The sequence below is a fragment of the Myxine glutinosa genome, chromosome 1, assembly GCF_964187855.1.
Source record: "Myxine glutinosa chromosome 1, kmMyxGlut1.1, whole genome shotgun sequence".
Classification (NCBI taxonomy): Eukaryota; Metazoa; Chordata; class Myxini; order Myxiniformes; family Myxinidae; genus Myxine; species Myxine glutinosa.
Window position 1 is genome coordinate 207,299,946 of NC_136261.1, and position 18,222 is coordinate 207,318,167.

At 42.3% G+C, this 18,222-nt stretch overlaps 1 protein-coding gene across 1 annotated transcript in view; it reads right to left on the reverse strand.

The window, feature by feature from the left end:
• The window catches only part of LOC137434524 (pre-mRNA-processing factor 40 homolog A), a gene marked incomplete in the record, with an annotated part of 142,717 nt that overhangs the window by 28,779 nt on the left and 95,716 nt on the right, over positions 1-18,222 (reverse strand). The window contains 1 exon segment of the mRNA XM_078772825.1: positions 9,781-9,931. Coding sequence (XP_078628951.1) covers positions 9,781-9,931 — 151 coding nt within the window.

The following is an 18,222-nucleotide window of genomic DNA, read 5'->3' on the forward strand; positions in this document are numbered from 1 at the left end:
CATTTTAAAAACTGAAATTTTTAAACATACATCAGAAGACACCAGAAGAGCTCTGCACTCTCAGGATTCGATCTTGTGGGCTTACTGTGTGAAATATAAAACCCCCACATTTTTTTTAAAACCCGGGGAGAACCCTGAATGGGATATACATTGTATTTACTTCTTTCTTTTTTTTTGAGAAAAAGTAAGTGTTATTGAAAAGAATGTAAAAACAAGCATTACGCCTAGGTCCCCCGTCGGGGAAGTGATGTGAATTGACAAAGTGGAAGACGCAGAAAACATGCTATGATATGATATTTCGCTCACAAGGTTCAGACATACAGTGCGGCGGCCATCTTGGATTTTGACGTGGCGACCCAATTTTCAATAGGGTTCTTCCTTATGCCTAGATACACCCACACACCAGATTAGAAGTTGGTACTTCGCTTATTTTTCAAGATATTTCGCTCACAAGGTTCAGACATATATATGGTGGCGGCCATCTTGGATTTTGACGTGGCGACCCAATTTTCAATAGCGTTCTTCCTTGTGCCTAGATACACCCACACACCAGATTAGAAGTTGGTACTTCGCTTATTTTTCAAGATATTCCGCTCACAATGTTCAGACATACATGGCATCAGACATACATGGCGGTGGCCATCTTGGATTTTGACGTGGGTTGCACCCACACACCAAATTCGAATGCGGTCCTTTGCTTACGCACGCACGGACGGACGGACGGACACACGGACGGAGGGGAAAACCATAGTCCCCCTTTCGCTCCGCGGTGCGACGGGGGACATTTAGACATGTAAGTGGTGTATTTTCCAACAGTTGTTGATTTTTCCCCATTTTTTCTCAACTACCGAAGTCTGTATTTTTATTTTAGTTTTTTGATTGTTTATTTATGTTCCATTTTAATGCAGATGGAGGGACAGACATGCACGAGCTTGATGAGGGGAAAACAAATGAACAAGGGAAAAAACACTTCATCCACGACCCACTAATATCCAACCGTTTATGGGCCATGGAAAGAAGAAGGGACCCAATTCCATCGGCATTGCAGGAGATATGACAAGAAATATCCATGAAAAGGCAGAGGATAAAGCCAGAAAGATGGACTTGGCATACAATATGCTTAGATATAAGCATACCGGCGTTCCTGGTTGGACAGGATTTAACACAGTGTTATGTAAGGTGTATCCACGAATGACCACTGTATCATACTTGCCGGTATTAAATGCAAGTCCAACAGATATGGACACAGTTCAGACAATCTTAACTCGAAGTGTCAAGTATGCTGATGCATTAGCACAGGAAGTCATTGTCGTCGTATTTGACCAGGCAATTTACGCTAAGGCCCAACAGATCCGCTGGAGAACTCAGGAATTCCAGGAAAGACTGGTTGTACGCCTCGGTATGTTTCATACCAAGATAGCATACCTAACCTGCATTGGTAAAAGATATCGAGATGCTGGGTTTACTGACATATTGATTGAATCTGGTGTAATTGCCCATGGATCCCTGAATGGAGTTGTAACTGGGCATCACTACAACAGAATTATGCGTGCTCATAAAGTTATGCATGATGCCTTGCGCTACCTGCAGTGGGAAGCAGACATGGCTAGTCTGGATGATGGAAAAGATACAGTAATTGATGTTATGGAGAATTTACATACCGGATTCAACCAGGAAAATCTTACTGAAGAGTTAAAGAGCCAAGCATTCCGAGATGTAACATCATCGTTTGCTGAATTCTTACAGAAGAGGAGCAAAGAAAGTGCCACCTTCAAGTTTTGGTCAATGTATGTTGACATGGTTGAGAATGTCATGCTTTTAACCAGGGCTACAAGAACAGGCAATTGGGAACTGCATCTGTCAGAGAATTCTACCTTGGTTATTTGCATATGACAGACCAAATTAATCCCGCTACCTGTCGGCTTACTACCTTGAAATGTGTGACCTACCCGAAAAAATATGCCCCCAAATCATGAAAAACGAAGATCAAATAAAAGGTAACCATGGCAATACTTGACCCCATCCCCAAAAAATATTTAAGAAAAGTCACCAAGTTTGGTGGTGATCGAATGCAGCATTAAAAAGTTGCGGGCAAAAACATGGTGAAGGCACATTGTGGCAGCGCTCCCCCCCCCCCCCCCCCCCCCTCCCCACCCCCAACACCTGTCTAGGGGGATTCACCCACTCCAAATATTTATTAAATTATATAAAGTGGTGACAATGTTGACATCATCCACAAAACACTATAAAACACTGCATGAAACCATATTTATTTGTAACGTGTTGTTATGGTATATTCGTCTAATGTACAAAAATATGATTTACATCAAGTACACGTTATAAGTTAATGTGCAGGTTTTTTTTCTGGGGACACTGATTTTAACTCAGAGGGTCATTTGTACAACATCTATGATATTTTTAGGTAATCCCAAGCGTTGTTGCACGAAATTGGAAAATTGAGCCTATTTTCCACCTATGCCCCATGGCCTACTAATCCTGCCCTTATCAGACATAGCAGGGCTGATAGTAAAGATACTGTATACGTGTAGCTTATATGTGCCAATCAGAAAGATAATTATCTTAAGTTATCTTAAGATAATTATCAGAAAGAAAGATAATAAGATAAAGGGTAGGGTTTCTGTATATTATAATATACAGAAACGGAGAAAACTATGAAATGATGTTTAATCTCCGTGACCATGATGTCTCGTTGGACAAAAACAAAAACTTTCACATTTTAATGCCTGTTATTTGCTGGCGTGGGATGGGCATGCAGGCATGCTTAAACATGTAATTCTGACAGTCACAAAAAAATATTTTAAATATCCTTCCCCTCCCAAATCTGTCCCATATTTGCTCTTCTCTCTCCCCTCCCCCTCCTTCCTTCTGCCCATACCCACCCCCCCCCCCCCCCACACACCCCCTGCCCCGCGCCCACACCCCCTTCTCGGCGGGTGCGGTTGAACTCTGAGACATCTTTCCGTGACTAGCACATTATAGCCATATGCAAAAGTAGCACATTATTTACTGTAAAACAACGAAATATCCACAGTATCTACAATAGTCCAGCGGATAGGTGAATAATCGTGCATTTTATGATTAAAGCATGAAACTTGGTACACTAATACAAAACATTATGGGGAACATTTTAAAGATTGGAGGCATTCCGGATCTGTCCTGTGTCACCCGTGGCTAGTCAGAATCATTATTTAGCTAGAATAAATTTATATTACATCAGAAAATATCAAATTGTTATTTTAATATCATCTGCACACTAAAGTATCACCAAGGATTATATATGATAATTGATAACATAAATATTCATTTTTGATTGTTTTGGGGACCTCTATGTGTCACTTTAAGGGCATTTGGAGGGGAAAAATGCAACATTCCAGGAATAAAGTAACACAAACTGGTTTCGATAAACTAGTTTATTTGTACAAAGTGTTATCTTCCTTTCATTTAGGAAAACACCAGAAAATTAAACTGTAGTAGTACAAAAGTTTTTTGGTGTGCATGAGATAGAACAATAACGTCCAAGAACACTCATGTTTCAATGTCAACCGTTCTCTTGTCACCCTTCTCGCTCACAACCACTGCACTTGCAGAGTAATGTACAGGGTAGATTTTCTTCCGCACATTTACATCTTCCTCTGCAGCCTTTAATACAGCCACACTTAATAACAGCACGGCATGCTGCACCGGCAGGGGGCAGGTTCCTCCACATCACTTCCCATTCGGCCAAATTGTTCTTTCGCGTCCATCCAAACTCTGCTGGGCTGGGCAGGTGAGGTGCTTTTAACAGGGCCTGACCCCATACATGGCCAGCCTGATAACCAACTCGAAGTAGATGCTGATAGAGAACATCTTGAGTCGGAGGTATGTTTTCAATGCTCCTGCCTTTCTGTGTGAATAGAGTCTTCCTGGCCATGTTCACATTATCATCAGAGCTTCCACGGTCGTACATAAGCACAATGTACCTCTCGATGTTTGGGAGAAGCTGGGTTATGCTAGCTGTTGTTGGAGTCTGTGCAAGTCTGCACAAGTCTGGCGTGACATCAACAAACGCATTCCATGATGACCAGGCTGTTCTTTTTCCTATGCCGGTGAAACTGGATGTGGTGTCACACCCTGTCAGTGCATGAAAAGCAAGTATTGCATTGCACTTATCATTTCCCAGCGTCTGTGCTATGTGAGTTGCGTCTAGGTAATGGAACGATTTTCCCATTCCAAATGCTACAGTTAGCTGTGCACTGTCAAGCTTGTGAGCAAGACTGACTGCTAGTACGACAACATCTGTGTCAACAGTTCTAAGCAAGATGTTCTTGCAACCTTGCCTGTCCCCATCTGCTGCATGCAGCAGCATTCTTGTGTCTGCTTCCTCCTGTGTAGAAGGGGACAACCAGTCTGAGTCAATTGTCTCTGAACAACGCAGCTCTTCTCCGTGAGTCATGACCACTATACCAGGAAATGTTTCATTTGTCACTCGTTCACTCAGGAGATTAAAAAGTTCTGTCTTGTTACCATATTCCCATAGGAATTGTGACCAGTTTCCAGGCAGCTTCTTGTTTCCTTCCACTCTTATCCGTATGCCCTTCCCTTTCTTCTTTCTTGTGGCGGCCTTCAGACTATCTTCTCTGTATACATCAAATACCACATCAACACGGCAAACAGAGCCTGTGAATTGCCTCCGTACATAGTTCATGAACTCTTTAGAATACTGATTGAATGTCTCTGATGTACCAGGCGTAATCACGTTGGCAATAGCTGCACCATCAATGATGACCATGTCTACTTCAGATGTAGTGTGGTCGGCATCATCACTATGTGGCACCAGATCTTCCAGGCACTGGAGCAAGTCTGACTTTTTGCCAAGTCTCATTTTCCCGTAGTCTGATATTGAAGGTGGAAATGACTGATTTTCATGCTGGAAAAAATCTTCCAGGTCAGCTCCACGTATTTGACTGGCAATGTACAATGTTGAAAACAAATTGCGGTCACGTTTCATAGACAGCAGCTGCTCCTGGGTGCGAGACTTTTCTTTCTCAGGACGCCATCTGAACAAAGGCAAATTGTTCTTTGTTATTATATCATTGAGTGCAGTTGTACGCTCCACCAGCCGACTCTTAAAGAACTCGTTGTGTTGATTTTCACCAAGTAGTTTCATTTTGCGAACAGAATCAACAACAGATGAATCGACCACCTCTCGCGTGTCGAGGACCAAGAGATCTCCACTGGTGTCAGAGAAGGGGTTGCCCATAGTTTTCATTGTTAAAATCAGAGACTTCACATTCTTGAGGAATGCCACTTGTGTTCCTGAAAATATATAGTAATTGGGGGTTACACAACTGTCAAAATATTTAGTTTTACAAAACAAGTAATGCAATACAAAAACTAGCCAAATTTCATGGAGATACTTATAAGATCTACCTGGCTTGTCCTCATGATGGTGTGGGTGTGATGCTGCTTCCTTCCTGTCCAGTTCACTTTGAAACTCACCAACCACCTGGGAAATCTCTGGTCCAGCCACCATCCACCTCAATAGTGCTGCTGGATTTTCGGTGAGACCAACTGCTCCCCCATCACCTTTCACACAGGCATTGTTCTGTTCATGGCTTTCGTCCAAAGACATCCTTGAGAATGGTCGGCATGTCTTGTTGACGGTGAACTTTCCCTTGCAAAAAGCTGCAAACACACCTGGTTGTTTGTCGCGAAGCACCACCATGTCCCGCAAGTGAATGGACACAGCCCTTGCATAGTTGTAGTGGTCAAGAGCATAGAAGAGCCATTCCAGCTGTGTCAAGGCATCCACATACAAAAGGAAATTGCCTTCATGAATAGATCTGTCCCAGTCCAGTATATTCAACTGTGTTTCCAGCACAAGCTGCCAGAAATAGAATTGTGGACTTGCTTCTGCTCTGCATTTGCACCACTCTTCAAATGATACAGCATCAGTGTCTGCCTGGGATACTTGGTAGTTGGTATAAGATTCATGGAGAAGCTTGTACAGTGTGCATGCAGTCACTTGATGTGCACGAGCAGTTCTCTTGACATTAGTCGCTTTCAAAAATGAGTCTGCAGTTCCTGGTGTAGCTATGTCAGCTTGCACTATTGCCGATGTCCAACCGCTGCCACCTAACAGATCACCAAGTGCCTTAAGCAGAGTCATCTTGATGTGCAGACCACCCAACATTACCAGAAATGAGCCTTCGCCATATGTTTCTGGCCACATCCACTGAATGTTTTTGGCAAGTTTGAACAATGCTGATCACACGCTATGACTGGAATTTGTCCCGGATTGAGTATGGCTACAGCTTTTTTCAACACCTCCATTGAATGTCTTATCATTGCGATTGACTTTGAGTCATCAGGGAATAGAGGGAGAAGAGCACTGACTGCTGTGGGGCCATTATCAGTGGTCTCTGATGATTCTATTCTTGTAGCGTGATATGCACCCCATGACACATGTATATCCTTATCTGCATTTCCATCATCAACAACGTTGCTAATATGATCACACCACCTTTGCTCTTCTGCCACTGCTGCAGTCATTAGACTGCAGTCTGATTGCATGAGGCCACATACTTCTGGAACTGGCGGCCCGTTCTTCAGTGCAGAGACAGCAGGTACCAGTGTGTAGCTTTCTGGTAGTTTTCGGACCTTCTTGCCAGATTTTGTTAAAGGTATGCGCATTTGCTCAGTCCCACAATTTTCAGTGTCAGGGTGCTGAAACAAGGAGATGCCCGTTCCATGGAAAGATCCATGCGCACTTGTTGCTGTCGGGTCATGGTCAATGTTGTCGACTGCTGATGTTGTGAATACTCCAATTTGGAGTGCAGGTGGGCACACTGTTCCAATACTTTCAAAGTGGCTAATGGCAGAGTTTCCTAGATCTGCAGACATGCCTAGCACACGGTCGTATGAAACTGACAATCCAAGCCTATAAAGTGTATCAACTAGATCTCGAGATCTTGTCCTTGAGTGGATCAATGATCCGAGAAATAGTGGAAGTGGTGTCTCACGCTGTTCAGTATGTCTTGTTTCCAATGATGGTTGTTGTCGTCGACGCACACAGCTGTTATATGTCATCAATTGTGATACAGACAAAGCTGGCTGTGACAAGTAGTTTTCTTGGTTTTGGATATCTGTCCCATACATGATCATTGTGACCAGCATCAGCAGTGAGTGAGGCACAGAATTCTCTTGACAATCCTCTTTGAATGAACCACTGAATGGTAAGCATTTCATTCTTAACATGTCTCTACGAACAATGTTTGCAGCACGAGAGATAAACACTGCTTCACTGTCACCGTCGAGCTGGCAGGAACTTCTTAGCGATTTACCAATATTTGCAATGGCGACAAGAAGCACATCGCGACCTTCATTGTGCGCTTCTAACTCAGGAAAGTAGCTTAGAACTTTATTTTTGAATCGTGTAGAGTGAACCACAGAGGAGCCCTCTCCCAGCTGGTTAACTCTATCAGTATATCGTTTTTTCAATACAGATAGTTTGAAAACAGGGGCAATGTTGTCATCCTCAAGAGCATGTATGAAACAGGGGCATGTATGAAATAAGTTCAGCAAATGCAGTGTTATGAGCAATATTTGTGTTGCATTCGTCATGTGATGTTGTTGGTCTATCTCGATCTCTGTTTTTCAATGACACTAAGCATTGGCTGTGGTACTCAGCCTCTGTAGCGATTAAGTCTCCTTCACTGAGCTTTGCCAACAGACGCTCATCTTGTAGATTAATTGCACACTGTCGCACTCGAGTGTCAAGGCCAAACGTTGAGGCTCTATGGAGAGGTAGGGCATCAGATGCGGGCTTCTCACAGATGAAACAATGGCGAACAGCATCACCAGTCCTGGAGACATTTTGACGTTTGAATTTTTCCTTTTCACCAGAAGAGGAACTCTTGTCCGTTACACATATCTTCCGCTTAGCTGCACGTTTGAGTTCATTTTGGTTGAATTTAAGTCTGCATGTTTTATGAAATTTTGCTTTCCTATTTGAAAAAGTTTTCTCCAGTCCATTACCATCGTCCATTCGAGCCAACTTAAGCTTTGGTGGCAAGCAACCGAGTTCGTTGAATGCTGATAAAGTTTGAACAATAGACGTATACCCAGCTCCTTGGAACCTTTCTGGAAAATCTGCTGGGCACGTGAGTTTCTCACTGGTGCTTTCCTGGCAGATGAGACACTTATTCCAGTCCATCGGTGTATCGTCCTCATTCACAGACATGGTGATATCACTGCCAGCTTGAACTAGTTTGAAGACTTTCTTCATGATGATGAGCAGTAGATTAGATTAACACTCACAACAATCTGAAACAGACAGAAGCAATGATTATTAGAAACACAACCACACCAATTCAATAAATTATAGAAAATTTTATTTCTTAAATATTGCAAGAATTCTGGATCTGATCTGCAAAAAAAACACCTTAATTAATCTACTTAATTATTTAAAACATGTTTTACTTATAACATATAATGATTAATAACAAATATAACAATTTATATCTAATAATGACTACTAACAATTTCTACTTCTAAACTTATAACTAATAATATAATATGATCCTTATCTTTAAAAAAAAAAGTGATATTAAGGAATTTGTTCATTTTCTTTAATATTTTGACCATCAAAATACCTATATTGGTCCATATATCCATTAAATATATATTCTTAGGGCATATTTATAATTCTTGTGTTTGAGTAAGTTACTATATATATAGCATGAACATATATATTTTATGTTAATAGAGGTATTTTTGTCATTCACTTATCGGCAAAATCTCCTCGATGGCAGCCATTTTGGAAAATGGCCGCTACGGTGGACACAGGACAGATACAGAATGCCTCCAATCTTTAAAATGATCCCCATGATGTCTAGTACGAGTCTGCCAAGTTTCATGCTTTAATCATAAAGTGCACAATTTGTTCATTTTTTAGCACCTATCCGCTGGACCTATGCATGCCTATGCACCTATGCATGCCCGTAATGAACACACTATTCGCTGTGGGAATGAGCTCCCTATTCCTCATGTGTCAGTAAACTTCTGGCTCAAACATTGGTGATATAAAAGTAATTGCACTTATAATGTTATTGTTTCAAGCATAAGACTGGAAACGGTGGAAGAGATTTTTCACTTAAAAAGGTAAAATCACTCGAGGGAGAAAAAAAGGATTACTAAACTGGAAGTTGCACAGATTGGTGAACGTACACAGTACAGACAATGATGCGTATCATCAAAATAATATCTGTAGAATGTTTTTTTTTTAAATATCAGTAGCTCCATACCATGAGGTTGGTTTCAGCAGCTGCTACACAAAATCTGCAACAGCAGACATCTCTGCACTGCCAATCTCGTGCTGCTTCATTTTGTACAAACACCCATTTCAACACAGTAAAATATATAAGTAACAGTGCATAAAATATATGACACATCTATCTTAAGAAATGTGCATTGGATTTGGAAAAAAATAATTTAAGTGACAAATTATTCCACGGAGACACATAAAAAAAAAAAAAGCAAATACAAATGTATATGAATTGACCTTTCAAATAAAACTGCCCAAACTGCTACTGGCATTGTGGAGAACTTTTCTTTGCAACTGGGAAATATGAGGAAAAAAGAAATAAATAATAAAAAGCATAATTATGCCATTAATTAAATATTTAGCAGAAACCAAACAAAAAAATTTTTTGTAATAGTTAAATACTTGATTTGCAAAACGATCCATCATAAAATAGAGTTAAGAGACATATTACATACTTTGCAGCTCCTCATCCTCGGCAAACGTTGGGTTATCCATAAGGTATTGCTGGGCCTCGGACCATGTGGTGCGATAAGTCACACTTGTCATGCTGTCCAAGATGCTCTTCAAAGCCTGGATGTTTCTTCTCCGCAGCCGCTTAGCTTCTTCCTGTACCATCAGGGGGTCCAAATATTATAGTCCAATGAGACCAACTTTTTTGTTTCTTTCTTCTTGAAAACACAAATGTCTAACATGCATGCAAATACAAATGTATATAAATGCAAAATATATTGGAAAAACAAGAAAGAGCAATCAGAGATTGCAAACCCTCGCCAGGATGCATTTTCAGTGGTTTTTAAGGCTTTTGTGTTAAAACAAATATAGCGGCCGAACCACGTGACCGATGACGTCATCATTAATTTTTTTTCCTAAACTAATTTATTCCTAGATTATGCTCAAGAAATTTCATCTTGATCGGATGAAGTTTTGTACTTGTCGAATTATGACGTCAAAATGGAGGCACCTATGACATCATTAACGTATTTCATTCCCCACGGAGAGTTCTTTACAATGAGCCATGTCTCAATTTTTTTCTATTCAGCGTTTTTAGATAGAGGTGCAAAGTTTTCCAATTTTTCCAAAATGGCGGCCGAACCACGTGACCTATGACGTCATAATTATCATTTAAATAATTATACAGGTGGAGTTACACCTATGGTGAAAATTTCCTGTCAATCGGACCAACAGTTGCAGAAAAAATCATATTTATTCTGTGCAGACAAACAAACAGACAGACAAACAGACTCAAATGCAATACCCTCTCCTCAAGCGAGGGTAAAAAGATCAATTACAAACTCTATTAGTTAGGCAGTTAAGAGGAAGCATCGTTCATTTTTTCAGGAAAGCACCAAATTTGGCACAGATGTAGTATGGACCTATACAATTGTTTTCCTGAGGGGCGCCCAAAAATTCAGAAAATTCAAAAAATCCAAAAAAATGTCCTGGATGCCGTGAAAAAGGGGAGAAAACGGGTATTGATTTGAACTGTAGATTCTGATATTGTGGTCTTGGCAATAGCACACTACTTTACCTACCAGTCACACGGTGTGGAGGAACTCTGGATTGCCATTGGCACTAGTAAAAGCTACCGCTACCTTGCCATCCATAAAATTGCCACCGGCCTTGGCCGCAGGAAGTCCGAGTCTTTGCCATTATTTCATGCCTTCACTGGCTGCGACACAGTCATTTTTTTGCCCAAATTTGGAAAAAGACAGCCTGGAAGGCTTGGGAGGCATACCCCAGCATCACGCAGACCTTCCATGCTCTCGCTTATAGGCCATCTGTGGACACTATTACTATGGAACTACAGAGCATAGAAAGATATGTTGCCATCCTCTATGACCGGACTACCGAGATAAAGACAGTGAATGACATGCGCCGACACTTGTTCATGAAGAAGGCAAGAACAATTGATCACATTCCCCCAACAGCAGACGCCTTCGAACAACACCTAAAACGTGCATGTTTTCAGGCTGGACACGTATGGAGTCAGGCACTTGTGCCCTACCCAGAACTTCCATCACCAGCTGATTGGGGCTGGATGAAAACAGGGACTTCTTGGACACCAATTTGGACCACAATACCACTGATACAGGAGGCATGTTCAGAGCTTACAAGCTGCCATTGTAAGTCGGCCTGTAAAGGCAACTGTAAATGCTCCAGGGCAAATCTGCCCTGCACCTCACTGTGTGACTGCGATGGACAGTGCTTGTAGTACTACGCGTCTGTGCGAGAGCCTCCACCTTTCAAGTGCCCACAATATTTTAAGTTAAAACTGCAACTGTGTGTAACTTTGATTAATTAATACCATTCCATTGTTATCAGAGTCCAATAAAACAATGTGTATCACTTGGAATTGAAATTTTACCTAAAATACTATGAGAGATTCAAGGAAAATGGAAACACCATGGTGGCCATCTTGAAATTAAAGATGATGGATGCCAATCTTTATGCAATTGATCCCATTGGATTCAGAGACCATGAAAACATGGGGTAAGACACTGGAACTGTGGTGTTATCGCTCATAGTATAGAAGTTATTGAGGGAAATAGGTCACAGAGGGCGGTCATGTTGAAATTCAATATGGCGGCCACTAGGGGTTCTGCATTTTTGGGCACCCCTCAGGAAAACAATTGTATAGGTCCATACTACATCTGTGCCAAATTTGGTGCTTTCCTGAAAAAATGAACGATACGCCCTATTTTTCGGTCTTAACTGCCTAAGTATATTGAGTGAAATATAAGAAATACAAATTAAACCATATATTAATTCCCATTAATTTTGTTGAGGTAAATGTAAAGAGATTAATATTTTGTGTGACACAGTAATAAGAGATGGCAACAGCAACTATGGTGGGGGAGGAACCAGCAAAATAAATTAATAAAACACAGCCATCTGCATTCTGCACCCTGGAGTGATTTTTCAATGTGCATCCCAGACAATTCGTGTTGTTGTTGGAGCATCACCCAATAGTTACTTTGGGTTCATCTCACAATTGTGCCATATGGGATTTGGATGGGAATTTGTTCTTTCTCTGAGGTGATGAGCAGGATATACTCTCCTAGAGTTATCTTCCAGCATTTTAGCAAAGCCGGAGACACCATATGCATAATTATCAAGATAGCCAGAACGTATATGCACACACTCGTGTACAACTTGAGCTTTAATAGAGTTAACTGCTCAGGAAAAAAAAAAAAAAAACGAGGCTCGGATTTCAACTTCACACATTCGATTTTAAACCCCAAAATATAAAAAAGCAGGAAAGATGTGAATGTTTGAAATTTTCTTAAACGACACCCGGGGATCCATAGCATTGTAGGCTCATATTGCGGGCAAACATTATGTGAATTCGTTTAATCTCTCATTAATCACCAGGCTATGGCAAGGATGAATTTCTCATGTGGGTAGCTAGTTGAAGAGGTCAACAGTGGTATACAGGGTGTTTCAAAAAGATTGATACAACTTTGACTTCCTGCCATTTCTTCGTTTTTTTGACCTATACAGTTTTCCATTTCAGGGTTTGGTGGTGTTATCGTGGTATTTGTTCCCTGGGATTTCTAGCAGCGTAGCTCAACTATTCCATTGACAGTGGAGCAGAAGACAAAAGTGGTGGCTCTGTGGTATGAGACCAAATCATATGTAGACACCCGCCGGAGGTTCTGCCGGGAATTCGACCTCAGAACACGTGATGGACCCACAAATTGTGCCATTCAATGTATTGTGAAACATTTTGAGCACAAGGGTACAGTGCACAACCAGAGCAAGGACAACAGTGGCAGGCCAGCATCAGTATCCAAAAGCCAAGCCAACATTGACGCCGTGCTGGATTCTGCAGTGGACAGTCCCAAGAAGTCCCATCGCCGGCACTCCCAGGAGCTGGGCATCAAACCAACATCAGTATGGCGTATCCTCACTAAGGAACTGAAACTTTTCCAATACATCATCTCTATTAGGCATAAACTGAGTCAAGATGACATGAGAAAGAGACTTGATATGTGCAATTGGCTCAGTGACAGGATGGAGCGGTACCCAAACTGGATCAACCTGATGTGGTTCAGTGATGAAGCCCATTTCCACTTGAAATGGAAACCACAATATTTTCTGGGGCCAGAACCACCTGAGACCTACAGGAAAGTTGAACAGAACTTTGGAGTCGGGATCAATGCCTGTCTGAACCGCGGAGGGGCACACATCGAGAACGTCAATTACAAGGATTTTGCGTAAATGCCAATTTCAGACACTGGGCTCTCACTAACTCTAGCAGTGACTTACTGCAATAGCAATCGGTGATATAAAATACCATGTCATAAACTTTCAAGAAATGTTTGGTTCACGTTGCTGAGGTTTCCGTTTCTTTGTAAATAAACATTTAAAGTTGTATCACTCTTTTTGAAACACCCTGTATATGTACAAAGATAACCCCAGGGGTTTCCAAGCAAATAGCAAAACAACCGATGCAAACCAAACAAATGCAATTTTTGTAGAAAATGATCTTCTTGGGAGAATTTGGGCATGGAAGGGGAGGGATAAGCAGGGAAAGGGTGGAGCGTGAAGGGAGAAACTGTGAAAGGACGGGACATGAAGTTAGAAGCTGTGAAAGGACAGGGCGTGAAGGGAGAAGCTGTGAAAGGGTGGGACGCGAAGGGAGAAGCTGTGAAAGGGTGGGACGCGAAGGGAGAAGCTGTGAAAGGGTGGGGGCATGAAGGGAGAAGCTGTGAAAGGGCGGGGCATGAAGGGATTAGCTGTGAAAGGGCGGGGAGCAAAGGGAGAAGCTGTGAAAGCGTGGGGCGTGAAGGGATTAGCTGTGAAAGGGTGGGGAGCAAAGAGAGAATCTGTGAAAGGGTGGGACGCGAAGGGAAAAGCTGTAAAAGGGTGGGGCGCGAAGGGAGACTCTGTGAAAGGGTAGGGCACGAAGGGAGAATCTGTGAAAGGGTAGCGCACGAAGGGAGAATCTGTGAAAGGGTAGGGCATGAAGGGAGAATCTGTGAAAGGGTAGGGCACGAAGGGAGAATCTGTGAAAGGGTAGGGCACGAAGGGAGAAGCTGGGGAAAGGGTAGGGCACGAAGGGAGAATCTGTGAAAGGGTAGGGCACGAAGGGAGAATCTGTGAAAGGGTAGGGCACGAAGGGAGAATCTGTGAAAAGGTAGGGCACGAAGGGAGAATCTGTGAAAGGGTAGGGCACGAAGGGAGAATCTGTGAAAGGGTAGGGCACGAAGGGAGAAGCTGGGGAAAGGGTAGGGCACGAAGGGAGAAGCTGGGGAAAGGGTAGGGCATGAAGGGAGATGCTGTGAAAGGATGGAGCTTGAAAGGAGAAGCTGGGAAAGGGAGGGGCGTGAAGGGAGAAGCTGGGAAAGGGAGGAGTGTGAAGGGAGAAGCTGTGAAAGGGTGGGGCATGAAGGGATTAGCTGTGAAAGGGAGGGGCGTGAAGGGAGAAGCTGTGAAAGGGCGGGGCACGAAGGGATTAGCTGTGAAAGGGAGGAGTGTGAAGGGAGAAGCTGTGAAAGGGCGGGGCATGAAGGGATGAGCGGTGAAAGGGCAGGGAGCAAAGGGAGAAGCTGTGACAGGGTGGGGCGTGAAGGGATTAGCTGTGAAAGGGTGGGGAGAAAAGGGAGAATCTGCAAAAGGGTGGAGCGTGAAGGGAAAAGCTGTAAAAGGGTGGGGCACGAAGGGAGAAGCTGGGAAAGGGAGGGGCGTGAAGGGATTAGCTGTGAAAGGGCGGGGAGCAAAGGGAGAATCTGTGAAAGGGTGGGGCGCGAAGGGAAAAGCTGTAAAAGGGCAGGGCACGAAGGGAGAATCTGTGAAAGGGTAGGGCACGAAGGGAGAAGCTTTGGAAAGGGTAGGGCATGAAGGGAGATGCTGTGAAAGGGTGGAGCTTGAAAGGAGAAGCTGGGAAAGGGAGGGGCATGAAGGGAGAAGAGCCTGGGAAAGGGAGGAGTGTGAAAGGAGAAGCTGGGAAAGGGTGCGACACGAAGGGCAAATCTGGGTTATGAACTAAGCTCCGGAATCTCAACCTTAAACCAAAAATTTAAGATTGCAACGAAGACATTTGCCGCATAGCATTTGTTATCAAGCAATATTTTGCAAAGGGAAAATTAATTTTAGCACATCAAATTCAAAAGACATTTTTAAGTTCATGAAGCTCCATCAGGGAAAGTGATTAAGAGATGTGTGCAAACCTCCATTAAATAGCCATTGCAAAGTGTGAAATGCCAAAAAGGAAGCCATAAACTGCGAGTGTGTGCCAGTAAAGGTGGAAAAAGGGTGTGAATCACAATCATTGCAGCCCAAGAAAATCAAACTACTGTGTGTCACAAAAGGTTAGCACAAGTGTAAAAGTCTCAATTGAATGATGATCGTTTAAGTGCGTACTCTTCCCGATAAAATCCAGCTCGTTCATTGCAGTGTAGTAAAGTCCAGAGTAGAATATTTGCAAAACCTATTGCATCCTTGAAAAACTCTCAACTTAGCAGTAGTGTCTGTGTACACGCATACTTCAGTATGTGTGGACAATGACATGCATGTATGCATGAATGCAGTAGCGAGTCGTCAATCGTTCTAGTTCTCCCTGCTCTCAAATGTTGTGGTTGTGTGCTTCCCCTTCTCTCCCCATCTTGTCTTCCCGCTCCCTCTTTTTGTACATTTTGTTTGTCTGGTTGATTTGTTTGTGAAATAAATGTTAGCTCTTTCACGAGCCTCGATTCAGTATACAAAAAAAAAAAAATCGTTATTTTAAAGATATTTCATTTTGGAGAGGGTAGGGGGAGGGGAGACTAGCAGAAAAAAAAAATCGGATTCCATGATGACAAATCTACATGTCTACAAGATACCAATCACAAAAAACCTCAGAACCTCTTCAACTCCTGTTTTATGGAACAAAGGAGAAATGCAGTCAGAGTCAAAACAACTTAAAAAGAGGACAATAAACTGACTAGACATAGCAATGATCAATGCAGAGCCTTGCCAGGGTATATCAATTGCAGTGGATCTGAGAAGCAGTGTAGACCAATGCAATGACTCTCAACTCGGACATGATGCATATTCAAGGTAAAAAATAAACTTATGGGCAATTCAAACAACTTTATTAAACCGTGCCTAAAGCCGTTTAGGCGCATGCGTTGAGCCCATAGGCTTGGAATGGGTTGATGGGGGGGAGTGCGGGGGGAGGGGGTTAGGGTTAGGGTTGGGGACAAACACACACTTAGGTATGGGAAAACACACTCAGTAACGGGCACGGGTAACTTTAACAAAATCTATACACTTCAAAATACAAAATAAACTAAAGGATAAGCAAGTACAGATACATTCAAAGTACACCACCCCCATGCCAAATAATTAAATATCCCACAGCGCAGCATTGCCGGGGCGCCTCCGGAGCCAGGCAATACCGCGGTGCAGCTCATAGAGACTGCATTGGGAGGGAGAGGTGCACAATAATTGATTGAGTAATTGCATAATTAAAATCAATAAAAGATTACAATAAAATATTGTCTTAATCAATTGGCTAATAGCATAACTAAACCACGAGTGCTTCATCCGAAGATGTATCTTTTAGAAATTTAATTAAATAAGTCATTAATAAAAAAATTAAATAATAAATTGATTAGTCAATAAATAATTCATCGATTAAATGATTAATCAATAAATCAAAAATATCCTTTATAGCCACATCACTTGGTCACTGTCATGTCCAAATATTAGCTTCCCTGCTCAAAAGGTGCCTGAGATATTGGCCAAATGAGAAAGAAAATAAATAAATGATTAATAATGAAAATAAATAAATAATAATCATTAAAAAATGTAATTATTAATCAATTCGGTCAAAGAACACATAAACCACCACCATTTCATCAGAATCTGTAACATTAAAAAATAAAAAAATTAGTCATTAATCGAATGATTCAATAATTAATCGATTAATTGATTAATTAATAAATCAAAAATATCCTTTGCAGCCAAATCACCTGGTCATTGGCATGTCCAAATATCAGCTTCGTAACTCAAAAGGTGCCTGAGTTAATGGTCAGAAGAGAAAGGAAATGTATAAGTACTTAATTAATCGCTAATAATTAAATAACTCCTCAATTAATTGATTAATCGGCTCATCTGATCATGTGCTTGTTAAAGTGGACATCTCTCTGACCATTCTCAGAGAGCCTCCTCAGCGTCGACGAGTCTGGCATTTCACTCAGGCCAACTGGCACGGTCTTCAAGCAGCCATCAATCATCTGGACTGGTCTCCCATCTCTACTGCCTCTGACATAAATTCTTCCTGGGAATTCTTCCAAAGCAAACTGCTCTCTCTCATGCACAGATTTATCCCATCTCGTCTTCAGTTGTCATACCCTTCCTCCTGTCCATGGTACACGGAATCGTGTGGTGAGGCTGTTGCCCAGAAACAACTTGCCTTCGTCTCCTGGAAAGCAAATAACGGAAGGAAATCACATTTCCTTTCACAAAGCCCGAAACAAGTGTGTGTCCACCCTCAGGAGAGCCAGGAAACAATATCTCTCCATTCTCAAGACCGAACTCTCTTATCTGTCTCCCTCTTCCAAATCCTGGTGGCGTCTGGTCAAATCTGTTTCTGGTGTTTGTTCCCCCTCCATCCCCTCCCTTACCTCAAACGGCTACACAGCTGACTCCGCACGTGAAAAAGCTGAATGCCTCAACTCTGTGTTTGCCTCTAAATCTTGTGTCCCAAACCCATCCCTCTCTGTACCCACCATACCCAGTCGTACCCAGCTGCTCGTGGACTCCGTGTCCTTTCCTCCTGACAAGGTAGAAAAGTTTCTGTCAACCCTCGACTCTGATTCTGCAACTGGACCTGACGACATCAACCCACGGGTCCTAAAATCCTGTTCTTCCGCTCTTTCACTCCCTCTCTCTGTTCTCTTCACCCTCTC